We start from the raw sequence: 13,325 nt of genomic DNA, 5'->3' as shown, positions 1-13,325 counted from the left end.
AAACGCACAAAAGTGCTGTTTGAATGAATGTTTACGCGCGTGCTTCTGCTTACCACCGCTCAGTCAGATACTTGTATGCTTGTATGCTCAGTCAGATTATATGCAACGCAGGACACGCTAGATAATATCTAGTAATATCATCAACAATGTGTAGTTAACTAGTTATTATGATTGTTTTTTCTAAGATAAGTTTAATGCTAACTAGCAACTTACCTTGGCTTACTACATTCGCGTAACAGGCAAACTCCTTGTTGATTTCAATGAGAGAGAGGCAGGTTGTTATTGCGTTGGACTAGTTAACTGTAAGGTTGCAAGATTGGATCCCCCGAGCTGACAGGGTAAAAATCTGTCGTTCTGCCCCTGAACAAGGCAATTAATCCACCGTTCCTAGGCCGTCATTGAAAATAAGAATGTGTTCTTAACTGACTTGCCTAGGTAAATAATTAATAATAATAATCGGCAAATCAGCGCCCAAAAATACCGATTTCCGATTGTTATGAAAACTTAAAATAGGCCCTTCCGATTAATCGGTTGACCTCTAGTGCAGATGCACTCACACCTGCCTGCTGCCATTCCTGAGCAACCTCTGTACTAGTGGTGCCCCGATCCCGCAGCTGAATCAACTGCAGGCGATGGTCCTGTCGGTTGCTGGACTTTCTTGGGCGCCCTGAAGCCGCCTTCACAACAATTGAACCGCTCTCCTTGAAGTTCTTGATGATTTGAAAAATGGTTGATTTAGGTGCAATGTTACTGGCAGCAATATCCTTGCCTGTGAAGCCCTTTTTTGCGCAAAGCAATGATGATGGCACTTGTTTCCTTGCAGGTAACCATGGTTGACAGAGGAAGAACAATGATTCCAAGCACCACCCTCCTTTTTAAGCTTCCAGTCTGTTATTCGTACTCAATCAGCATGACAGAGTGATCTCCGGCCTTGTCCTCATCAACACTCACACCTGTGTTAACGAGAGAATCACTGACATGTCAGCTGGTCCTTTTGTGGCAGGGTTGTAATGCAGTGGACATGTTTTTTGGGGATTCAGTTCATTTGCATGGCAAAGAGGGACTTTGCAATGAATTGCAATTCATCTGATCACTCTTCATAACATTCTGGAGTATATGCAAATTGCCATCATACAAACTGAGGCAGCAGACTTTGAAAATTAGTATTTGTATCATTCTCAGAACTTTTGGCCACAACTGTAGATCATAAACCCGTGAGTAGCAGCAGCGTGCCAAGCAGTTGCCATACCAAGAGGTGATGCAACCAGTCGATGGTGCAGCTGTAGAACTTTTTGAGGATCTGAGGACCCATGCCCATGCCCTCTACACGACCATAATAGTTTGTTAGTGATATGGACGCCAAGGACCTTGGAGCTCTCTACAATATGCAGGGATATTGGACTGGAGTGATACTGGAGTGATACTGGAGTGATACTGGAGTGATACTGGAGTGATACTGGTGGGTAAGGTGACTAGTTATCAGGATATACAGTGTATGATAAACAGAGTAGCAGCAGCGTGTATGTGCGTGTGTGTTGTCAGTGTAAAGGTGTGTGTGTGTGTGTGTGAGTGAGCAAATGATGGAGTGAGTGTTGGTGTGCATGAATGTGTAGGGCCCTATGAGTGTGTTTTTACACAAATCAACTGTACTAGTTGTTCAGGCTCTGGTCTTGTCCCACCTTGATTACTGTCTAGTAATATGGTCAAGTGCAGCAAAGATGGATGCAGCTGGCTCAAAACAGAACAGCACATGCTCTCAACTTCACACACAGAACTAACATCAAGAACATGCATGCCAGCTTTTCCTGGTTGAGGGTTGACGAGAGATGAACTGATTCCCTTCTAGTTTTTACGAGAACTATTACTGTGATGAACATTCCAGATTGTCTGCATAATCAGATAACATACAGCTCAGACACCCATACATAACCCACAAGACATGCCACCAGGGGTCTCTTCACAGTCCCCATGTCCAAAACAAATTCACAGGAATGCACAGTATTTTTCTTTTAAACATACATTTTTATTAACGATCACATAAAGAACATGTACCATACATACACAACTTATCTTTACTGTCTTTACTAAGGAGCGTAGTTAGTCACATGTTAAGGGTACATTTTGGCTGCAACTATTTCAAGAGTTTGAATAAGTATACAATTTTGATTTAAGCCACTCAAAAACAACAGACAAACAAAAATCCCATGAATAAGACACATACGATATGTCAAACTCTGACCAGACACTTTCAAACCTATGCTGTCTGTTACAAGATTGAAGTAATTCTCTCAATGTCAGCAAGTTCCTCGCATAGACCTAACCACACATCTTTGGAGGGTGCATGTTCATTTTTCCAGCATTTTGTTACATTTCCTTGCTGCTGCTTAAAGATCTATCAATTTAAAATCAAATTTTATTTGTCACATACACATGATTAGCAGATGTTAATGCGAGTGTAGCGAAATACTTGTGCTTCTAGTTCCGACCATGCAGTAATATCTAACAAGTAATCTAACCTAACAATTTCACAACAACTACCTGATACACACAAGTGTAAAGGAATTAATATGTACATAAAAATATATGAGCGATGGCTGAACGGCATAGGCAAGATGCAGTAGATGGTATAGAGTACAGTATACTTGAAAATAAAAGAGAGCCACACACTCTAGGAGCTCAGATGCAAAAATGTAATTACCAAAAACGTTTCGACAGCCAAGCTGTCTTCATCAGGGTATAATCACAAACACTGCGGGATGACTCGTTTATGTAGTGTCAAAAGACACAGGTGTCTGTAATCATGGCCAAGAGTGGCCTAATATCATTGGTTAATTATCAAACATTAAAATGTCATACAAAGAACAGCATACAAACAACAAATAGATAGCATACGATCATAGATTAATTTGACTACACAAGCTTACAAACAATTACAATGGCAAAGTCACTAATCACAAGAATGGCTTCAGATCAAAGTCTACGTTGAGACCGAAGGGCGCAAGGGTCTTTAAATTAAAGATCCAGGCAGCCTCTCGTTTTAACAATAAATTATCAAGGTCACACAGAGGACAGTATATGCATATGAGATGTGTAATGTAGGGTATGTAAACATTATATAAAATGGCATTGTTTAAAGTGGCTAGTGATATATTTATTACATACATTTTTCATTAATAAAATGGCTAGAGATGAATCAGTATGTTGGCAGCAGCCACTCAATGTTAGTGATGGCTGTTTAACAGTCTGATGGCCTTGACATAGAAGCTGTTTTTCAGGCTCTCGGTCTCTGCTTTGATGCACCTGTACTGACCTCACCTTCTGGATGATAGCGGGGTGAACAGGCAGTGGCTCGGTTGGTTGTTGTCCGTGATGATCTTTTTGGCCTTCCTGTGACATCAGGTGGTGTAGGTGTCCTGGAGGGCAGGTAGTTTGCCCCCAGTGATGCGTTGTGCAGACCTCACTACCCTCTGGAGAGCCTTGCGGTTGTGGGCAGAGCAGTTGCCGTACCAGGCTGTGATACAGCCCGACAGGATGCTCTCGATTGTGCATCTGTAAAAAAAGAATTTTGGGTGACATGCCGAATTTCTTCAAATCAAATGTATTTATATAGCCCTTCGTACATCAGCTGATATCTCAAAGTGCTGTACAGAAACCCAGCCTAAAACCACAAACAGCAAGCAATGCAGGTGTAGAAGCACGGTGGCTAGGAAAAACTCCCTAGAAAGGCCAAAACCTAGAAAGAAACCTAGAGAGGAACCAGGCTATGTGGGGTGGCCAGTCCTCTTCTGGCTGTGCCGGGTGGAGATTATAACAGAACATGGCCAAGATGTTCAAATGTTCATAAATGACCAGCATGGTCCAATAATAATAAGGCAGAACAGTTGAAACTGGAGCAGCAGCACGGCCAGGTGGACTGGGGACAGCAAGGAGTCATCATGTCAGGTAGTCCTGAGACATGGTCCAAGGGCTCAGGTCCTCCGAGAGAGAGAAAGAGAGAATTAGAGAGCACACTTAAATTCACACAGCACACCGAATAGGACAGGAGAAGTACTCCAGATATAACAAACTGACCCTAGCCCTCCGACACACAAACTACTGCAGCAAAGATACTGGAGGCTGAGACAGGAGGGCCGTCATTGCAAAAAAAAATTGTTCTTAACTGACTTGCCTAGTTAAATAAAGGTAAAATAAAAAATAAAAAACTTGCTCACCGAATCAGCTTATTCATCAATGTTATTGTCCGACGCTATACGGAACATATCCCAGTCCACGTTATCGAAGTAATCTTGAGGCATGGAATCCGATTGGTCGGACCAGTGTTGAACACATCTGAGCACGGGAGCTCCCTGTTTTAGTTTCGATCTATAGGCTGGGAGCAACAAAATGAAGTCGTGGTCAGATTTTCCCGAAAGGAGGGTGGGGGAGGGCTTTTTATGCGTTGCGGAAGATAGAATAACAATTATCCAGGGTTTTGCCAGCCCGGGTCGCATAGTCGATATGCTGAGAAAATTTAGGGAGCCTTGTTTTCAGATTAGCCTTGTTAAAATCCCCAGCTACAATAAATGCAGCCTCAGGATATGTGGTTTCCAGTTTACATAGTCAGATGAAGTCCTTTCAGGGCCATCGATGTGTCTGCTTGGGGGGGATATACACGACTGTGATTATGATCGAAGAGAATTCTCTTGGTAGATAATGCGGTCGGCATTTGATTGTGAGGAATTCTAGGTCAGGTGAACAAAAGGACTTGAGTTCCTGTATGTTGTTATGATCACACCACGTCTCGTTAATCATAAGGCATACACCCCCGCCCTTCTTCTTACCAGAGAGATGTTTGTTTCTGTCGGCGCGATGCGTGAAGAAGCCAGGTGGCTGTACCGACTCTGACGTATCCCGAGTGAGCCATGTTTCCATGAAACAAAGAGCGTTACAATCTCTGTCTCTCTGGAAGACAACCCTTGCTCGGATTTCGTCTACCTTGTTGTGAGGAGACTGGACATTGGCGAGTAGTATGCTCTGGAGTGGTGCGCGATGTGCCCGTCTACGGAGCCTGACCAGAAGACCACTCCTTTTGCCCCTTCTTCGGCACTGTTGTTTTGGGTTGCCGGCTGGGATCCGATCTATTGTCCTGGGTGGTGGACCAAACAAAGGATCCGCTTCGGTAAAGTCGTATTCCTGCTCGTAATGTTGGTGAGTTGACGTTGCTCTTATATCCAATAGTTCCTCCCGACTGTATGTAATCAAACCTAAGATTTCCTGGGGAAACAATGTAAGAAATAACACACAAAAAACGAAATACTGCATAGTTTCCTAGGAACGCGAAGCGAGCTGGCCATCTCTGTCAGCGCCAGAAGTAAGTGGAGAGGATTGGAGTGTATCCACAGGAACAATACCTAGGAGGAGATGACCTGGGTCTGGTTGAATATTAATACCTGTGATGTCCTGAATAACATGGAGAATTTCAGACCAAAAAGTCTGGATTTTCCGACATTGACAAAATATGTGATAAAGTACCTATTTGTCCACACTCCCTCATACACATAGGTAATATTGATATTTCCATTTTATTAAGTTTATGAGGGATCATACAAAAACAATGTAGTACTTTGAATTGAAACTCCTTTGTTCGGTTACATGTAGTGGCTTTATATAGTGTTTTGGCAATGTACAGTATTATACAGAGCTATGATAGCATGGAACTCCCATCTCCAATTACTCAAGCAAACAGCAAAATTACATAAAACAAATGGATAAAACAGCTCATGGCAAAGTAGGGACTGTGAAATTACACACACACACACACACACACAGGCCCACTCTATCACACTATAACACTCACAATCTTCACACACTATTCTTTAGTTGTATTTGTTATATATCGTTGTATTTAAAGTGTGTGTGTGAACTTGTCTAAGTGTTTTGTAACTTTTTGTGTCATCTGTTTTTGTGTGGACCCCAGGAAGAATAGCGGATACTTCGGCAAAAGAGGGAGCCGAATAAACCAATAATGTCATAATGGCGGTGTGAGCAGAGTGTGTTTGAGAGAGCGTGAAAGAATGCATTGGCAGCACTGAAGTGACTCAGGAGGTGTCCAGTGGGGAAGCTTAGCCAGACATGAACTGTTGAAGCATGTTGCGCAGCCCTCTGCTAGTTTAACGTTTCGCTATTTTAGTATCATGTTCCCAATTGTTTACTTTTGGGTAGGAGCAAGGGCTCTATTTGGAACGGAACATGCAGTTAAAATCAGAAGTTTGCATACACTTAGGTTGGAGTCATTAAAACTCGTTTTTCAACCACTCCACACATTTCTTGTTAAAAGACTTAGTTTTGGCAAGTCGTTTAGGACATCTACTTTGTGCATGACACAAGTAATTTTACCAACAATTGTTTACAGAGAAATTACTTCACTTGTAATTCAGTGTATCACAATTCTAGTGGGTCAGAAGGTTACATACACTAACTTGACTGTGCCTTTTAAACAGCTTGGAATATTCCAGAAAACGATGTCATGGCTTTAGAAGCTTCTGATAGGCTAATTGACATAATCTGAGTCAATTGGAGGTGTACCTGTGGATGCATTTCAAGGCCTACCTTCAAACTCAGTGCCTCTTTGCTTGACATAATGGGAAAATCAAAAGAAATCAGCCAAGACCTCAAAAAAATTGTAGACCTCCGCAGGTCTGGTTCATCCTTGGGAGCAATTTCCAAACACCTGAAGGTACCGTGTTCATCTGTACAAACAATAGTACGTAAGTATAAACACCATGGGACTACGCAGCCTTCATACCGCTCAGGAAGGAGACGTGTTCTGTCTCCTAGAGATGAATGTACTTTGGTGCGAAAAGTGCAAATCAATCACAGAACAACAGCAAAGGACCTTGTGAAGATGCTGGAGGAAACGGGTACAAAAGTATCTATATCCACAGTAAAACGAGTCCTATATCAACATAACCTGAAAGGCCGCTCAGCAAGGAAGAAGCCACTGCTCAAAAACCGCCATTAAAATGCCAGACTACAGTTTGCAACTGCACATGGGGACAAGATCGTAGTTTTTTGAGAAATGTCCTCTGGTCTGATGAAACAAAAATAGAACTGTTTGGCCATAATGACCATTGTTATGTTTGGAGGATAAAGGAGGAGGCTTGCAAGCCGAAGAACACCATCCCATCCGTGAAGCACGGGGGTGGCAGCATCATGTTGTGGCGGTGCATTGCTGCAGGAGGGACTGGTGCGCTTCACAAAATGGATGTCATCATGAGGTAGGAAAAATATGCAGATATATTGAAGCAACATCTCAAGACATCAGCCAGGAAGTTAAAGCCTGGTCGCAAATGGGTCTTCCAATTGGACAATGACCCCAAGCATACTTCCAAAGTTGTGGCAAATTGGCTTAAGGACAACAAAGTCAAGGTATTGGAGTGGCTTGCACAATGTCCTGACCTCAATCCTATAGACAATTTGTGGGCAGAACTGAAAAAGCATGTGCGAGCAAGGAGGCCTAGAAACCTGACAGTTACACCAGCTCTGAAAGGAGGAATGGGCCAATATTCACCCAACTTATTGTGGGAGGGTTGTGGAAGGCTACCTGCAACGTTTGACCCAAGTTAAACATTTTGTAGGCAATGCTACCAAATACTAATTGACTGCATGTAAACTTCTGACCCACTGGGAATGTGATGAAATAAATAAAAGCTGAAATAAATCATTCTCTCTACTATTATTCTGACATTTCACATTCTTAAAATAAAGTGGTGATCCTAACTGACCTAAGACAGGGAATTCTTACAATGATTTAATGTCAGGAATTGTGATAAACTGAGTAATGTATTTGGCTAAGGTGTATGTAATTTTCCGACTTCAACTGTATGTCCTTGTGTTGGCATGCATTAGCGTTAATTGTCATAAGCCTGTCACACAAAGGTTTGCTAGCTAACATGCTAAGCCTTAACCCGCTAGAGCACATCGAGGCATGCTAACATGAAGCTCCGCTAGATCACAGATGTGCAGGAAAGATTAGCATGCTAAGCTAAACTTTGGTGTGGACACAGAGGCACTTGTCTCCCTCTGGCAAGCATTCCTACCCGAGCCGATTGAGTTTTGAGATGTAATCACCCCATTCGTCAGGGTGTATAAATACACTGTGTGTGTTGGATGGGTATGTTCAGTGAGGTGAGGGTTGTCTTACAAGTACTTTTAGAGTTATGGGATGGACTAGAGTTGCAGGAAAGAACCTGTTTGAGCACCGGGCCTGTCAGTGTTTTGGTGGTGGTAGTAGTAGTGGTAGACGAGTTTATTTTATTTTTTCTTGGTCAAGTCATGTTTCTGATATAGTGTATTTGCAGAAGTAAACGTGGTATAGCATTAGGGCATGTAGTGTTAATAGCAGCAGTAGTGGTTTTAGTTTGCTCCTAAGTTGAGTGTTGGTTCACTGTGTGTAGTTTGAGGCTTTGCTGTCACGCTGTAGTAGACCGCTCTTGGAGTCAAAAGTGTGTGAGTGTGATCCAGCCAGTGGGCACAAAGCGAGCAGTGTGTGCACCTCGGGCACTGAAATGTACGCGGCTGACAACAGGCGGCCTCAGTCCTTCTCAATAGGAGCTGCCCTTCTTATTGTACCTCACACACAATGCGCTTTTTTTTTTCTCTCCTCCTCCTCCTCCCCCCCCCCCCTCTTCTCTCTCGCGCTCTCTCTATGCCCATATATGGGCTGTGTGTCTGATGAAAGGATGAGAAGTCTGCTTTGATTGGTTGGTGCCTCTGGCATGGCTTCTTATTGTGCATCTGGATGAGACTATAGAAACACACTATCAGGCCACGGTTGCACTTTTATTGACATTGACTCAACTTTGATTTCTCTGAAAGGAACTGTCCCAGAAGGTAGAATAACACCAGATCAAGTGTAGTTTTAACACTACTGAAAGGCGAACTCTGGGGCTTTCCTAATTGAGAGACAGGTGGGTGGGAGGTGGAGGAAGGAATGGTGTGGAGGTGGGCGAGGTTGAGGGTGTTTCCTTCGAAAGGCTGCTCACATGACCACCACACAACAACAGGACCACATGACTCCCACATGACTTCCCCAATGGTAACCATGGTTATGCTCCTCGGCCCAAGGCTTGGGCCTGGTGGGGGTTTATCTGATGCTCTTACACCCTACCCCTCCCTTCTCCCCAAACCTCTCCCCACCCATCCTCCACTGCCTCCCTATGCATGGCGTTATTCAATCTAAACCACATTGAGGAAAAGACAGTAACTTGCACTTGAGATTACTTTTTAGTTTCAAACTGTAAATATGTTGTTTTTGTCTTATCCTGAAGTCAACATTAATATGATTGAATAGGGCCCTTATCTACTCTAAATATGCCTAAAGACATGTTCTTATGTTGAAAGACTGGCTACTTTGCTAGTCATTCACTAAATTAATAAGATCGTTCATCCTAGTGGCATGTTTTTATTAAAGTCACTTGTTTATGTTTACATGATGTGAACACCATAGATGGTACTAAACACATCTAATAGATGTCTGGTGTGTGTTTGACTGGTGATCCAGTTGTCCTCTCGTCCCCCCTGTTTTAAAGCCCTGGGGTAGCTTCTTGTTACCAGACAGTGAATATATGGCATTGTCTGTGTCTGGTATGGAAACATTTAGAGTGATGTTATTCATTAGATGGCCAGACATCATATGACTGGCTAATACAGCATAAACAGACTGATGTACTGTACAGATATTTACTGTATGTTCGAGCTGTCCTGATTTAGAGCTGTTGAGAGACGGGGACATATCTGGAGGGATATGGTAGTGGATTATGTCCTTGTTGATTACACTAATTGATCCATTAGCAATGAATGTGATTGATAGTCTAGTTTTCCTCTGTAGATGATTAGAAGGACATGGTGATTTTGGGTTGGTGGGGTTGATGACCACTGAGACATGAGGCCTTACACTGGATGGACCTGTGTGACCTTGTAACATAGTATTCTAACACCACCTTTTTTCTCTTTTCCTTCAGCTTCCTCTCTCTCTCGGGCTGGACTGTGGTGCATCTGCGTCTGCACGCCCCCCCCTCCCCCCTCGCCCTCCAGCCATGGCCTCGCGAGTAGGGCTGCGTCTGCAGGTTAACATATGTTGGACTAATTGATTGATTGATTGGTTAACAGACATGTTCAGTATTACTGTATACAATAGACGTGTTGCCTGACTGATTGACTGACGGGTTGCCTGACTGACATGTTGCCTGACGTGCTGACTGACATGCTGACTGACGTGTTGCCTGCATGACTGACTGACGTGTTGCCTGCATGACTGACTGACGTGTTGCCTGCATGACTGACTGACGTGTTGCCTGCATGACTGACTGACGTGTTGCCTGCCTGACTGACTGACGTGTTGCCTGCCTGACTGACTGACGTGTTGCCTGCCTGACTGACTGACGTGTTGCCTGCCTGACTGACTGACGTGTTGCCTGCCTGACTGACTGACGTGTTGCCTGCCTGACTGACTGACGTGTTGCCTGCCTGACTGACGCGTTGCCTGCCTGACGGACGCGTTGCCTGCCTGACGGACGCGTTGCCTGGCTGACGGACGCGTTGCCTGGCTGACGGACGCGTTGCCTGGCTGACGGACGCGTTGCCTGGCTGACGGGCGCGTTGCCTGACTGTCTGTCGGGCGCGTTGGCTGGCTGACTGGCTTGCGGGCGCGTTGGCTGGCTGACTGGCGGGCGGGCGCGTTGCCTGGCTGACTGGCGGGCGGGCGCGTTGGCTGGCTGACTGGCGGGCGGGCGCCTTGGCTGGCTGACTGGCGGGCGGGCGCCTTGGCTGGCTGACTGGCGGGCGGGCGCGTTGGCTGGCTGACTGGCGGGCGGGCGCGTTGGCTGGCTGACTGGCGGGCGGGCGCGTTGGCTGGCTGACTGGCGGGCGCGTTGGCTGGCTGACTGGCGGACGCGTTGGCTGGCTGACTGGCGGACGCGTTGGCTGGCTGACTGGCGGACGCGTTGGCTGACTGACTGGCGGACGTGTTGGCTGACGTGTACTGACTGACGTACCAACTCGCGTGTTGACTGATGACTGGCTGATGTGTTGACTGATGGATGGATGTGTTGACGGACAGATGGACTGATTCATGTACTGACTGACTGATGTATGTATTGTCAGCTAATGCGAGACCAGCTGCAGCAGGAGGAGCAGCGGGAGCGGCATCAGCAGCAGAATGCGGCGCTGCAGTACATTCAACAGCAGAGTATGTCTGTCCCTGCTCCCAGCCCTGCCATCAACGCTCCACAACACTACCAGAGCATGCAGGTTCCTGTTGAGGTGCTCAAGGTAAGACATAGAGTAGATGTGTTTTTGTCCTCTGGGATCGTGCACATTCAATCAACACCCACATCAGAGGGAGGAGGGAGGCAGGGTCAAGGGGAGGGAAGGAAGGGTATGGGCGGAAAAACTTAAGGAAGGTTTAGTTTGCGCTGTGCTGCTGCTGCAGATCAAACACCCACCCACATCCCCAATACCCACCCACATCTCAAACACCAACCCACCCAAATACAGCTCTCCTGGCCCCGGCCTGGTCTACTGTAGTGGTCCTAACCTACTGACTAGCTTGAGATACAGGCACATAACTCTGACTTTCACCTACATCTTGCAATTATGTCAATAGGAGATTTGGGGAAACATTTTGGGTACATGTGCCAATCTTAAATTAGGATTCACGTTTAAATTCATTGAAGTGCACTGTGCCAAGAGGGGAGATGGGATAGAGTAGGGAAAATGGAAGATAGGGGATATGTGAAAAATATATATATATATTTTTTTCCTTTATTTAACTAGGCAAGTCAGTTAAGGACCAATTCTTATTTTCAATGACAGCCTAGGAACAGTGTGTTAACTACCTTGTTCAGGGGCAGATCGACAGATTTGTACCTTGTCAGCTGGGGATTTGAACTTGCAACCTTTCGGTTACTAGTCCAACGCTCTAACCACTAGGCTACCCTGCCGCCACAAAGGGGAATGGGGATTTGTGAAAAAGAAAATGCACACGAGTTCATAGAGAATGGGGAGATTTAGGGGATAGAAAAATGGAGAGCGAAAGAGGGGAGAGGTTCAGGCAGGGATTTAGGAGTAGGGGTAATCCACTCACGTGTTGCTGAGGGTCAGCCAGCCTCACTGAGCACCTCCTGGGAGGAGTGGAGGTGGTCAGGACTGGATCAGTGCTGCTAGCTGGACTGTACTGGAGAGAGGTCGATTCAGCAAAGAAGGAGAGAAGAAAAGAGAGGGAAATAGAGAGGGAGAAAGAGAAAAATGCGGTGGAACAGCAACAAGGTAGGGTGCTGGAGAATCAGTCTTCATCATGGTGTGTGTGGAGAGATGACAGACAGGAGAGGAAGATACTGTATGTCAGAGGCAAGGAGATAAAGGTTTGCTGACATTTTGCCTGATTCCACAGATACCTGTGAATGTTCTTATCTGTGTGAGTGTGTTGAGTGTACATACGGGTCTGTCTCTCTGTCATTGTCTCTCTGTCACTGTCTCTCTGTTTCTGTCAGTGTAGTGGGTTCATACTGTATAAGTGTGTGTGTAAATGTAAGGAGAGGCAAAGGTGGGTGTTTAAAACTATGCATCAGTGTTGAAATGAATTTCTTCCAAGTAGTGAGCAATGCTCCACTCTATATCGCCACCTCTGTACTGTTGACAAGTGTTGGTTGAAGACAGTCTACTTGTCATTCCTTTCAATTAGTGCATGTGGAGTTAATGTGTTCTGACAGAGTGAGAAATTTGGTATGTCACTAGTTGCGGTTACTGTTTAGTCCATGTGGGCCCATGGCAACGTGTCACTGACACTCTCTTTAAGCTGATAGTTGTTCAACTGTCAAAAAACACACCCACACTTACTCATTGACACACACACACACACACACACACACACACACACACACACACACACACACAAATAGGCACGCACTAATCGTTCAGTACCGTAGCTTATTAACGTCCGTAAATAGGCCTACTTCAACTGACCAAAATATCAGAGGCCCATTTTGATATAATCTAGAGGGGTGTACTACAAAGCAGGATCAATGACTTATCCAGCTAACTTTGATAAGCAACCAGAAATAGCTATTGATTTTCTGGTTAATTAAGAAAGCTAAACTGTGTTTTTTGGTTTTTCAGTCAATTAGGCCATGCCCATTTTAAGCTTATCTTTCCAAAACATTGAATGTGTAGTATACCCCTGTGGTGTGTTATACAATCTGACGTGTGTGTGTGTGTGGGGGGGGGGGTCGTCATCTCTTAGAGTAGTAGGAGCGTAAGGAATTGCTGATCTCTGCTCTTTGATGTGA

The 13,325-nt window shown here is 44.9% G+C and overlaps 1 protein-coding gene across 8 annotated transcripts in view; it reads left to right on the top strand.

The window, feature by feature from the left end:
- Positions 1–13,325, top strand: part of tfeb (transcription factor EB) — a 113,589-nt gene that overhangs the window by 57,099 nt on the left and 43,165 nt on the right. For 7 of the 8 annotated variants that reach the window (XM_020483356.2, XM_031825123.1, XM_020483359.2 and 4 more), the window contains 2 exons: positions 10,002–10,106; positions 11,143–11,310. In XM_020483356.2, the coding sequence (XP_020338945.1) occupies positions 10,077–10,106; positions 11,143–11,310 (198 nt within the window). In that variant the 5' untranslated portion in view covers positions 10,002–10,076. Of the gene's footprint in view, positions 1–1,096; positions 1,460–10,001; positions 10,107–11,142; positions 11,311–13,325 lie in introns of those variants that run through there. The other variant, XM_031825120.1, reaches the window with a different exon arrangement.

Source organism: Oncorhynchus kisutch, linkage group LG5 (genome assembly GCF_002021735.2).
Source record: "Oncorhynchus kisutch isolate 150728-3 linkage group LG5, Okis_V2, whole genome shotgun sequence".
Classification (NCBI taxonomy): domain Eukaryota; kingdom Metazoa; phylum Chordata; class Actinopteri; order Salmoniformes; family Salmonidae; genus Oncorhynchus; species Oncorhynchus kisutch.
The sequence above is the reverse complement of the archived record's forward strand: the minus strand, read 5'-3'. Positions and strand labels throughout refer to the sequence as shown.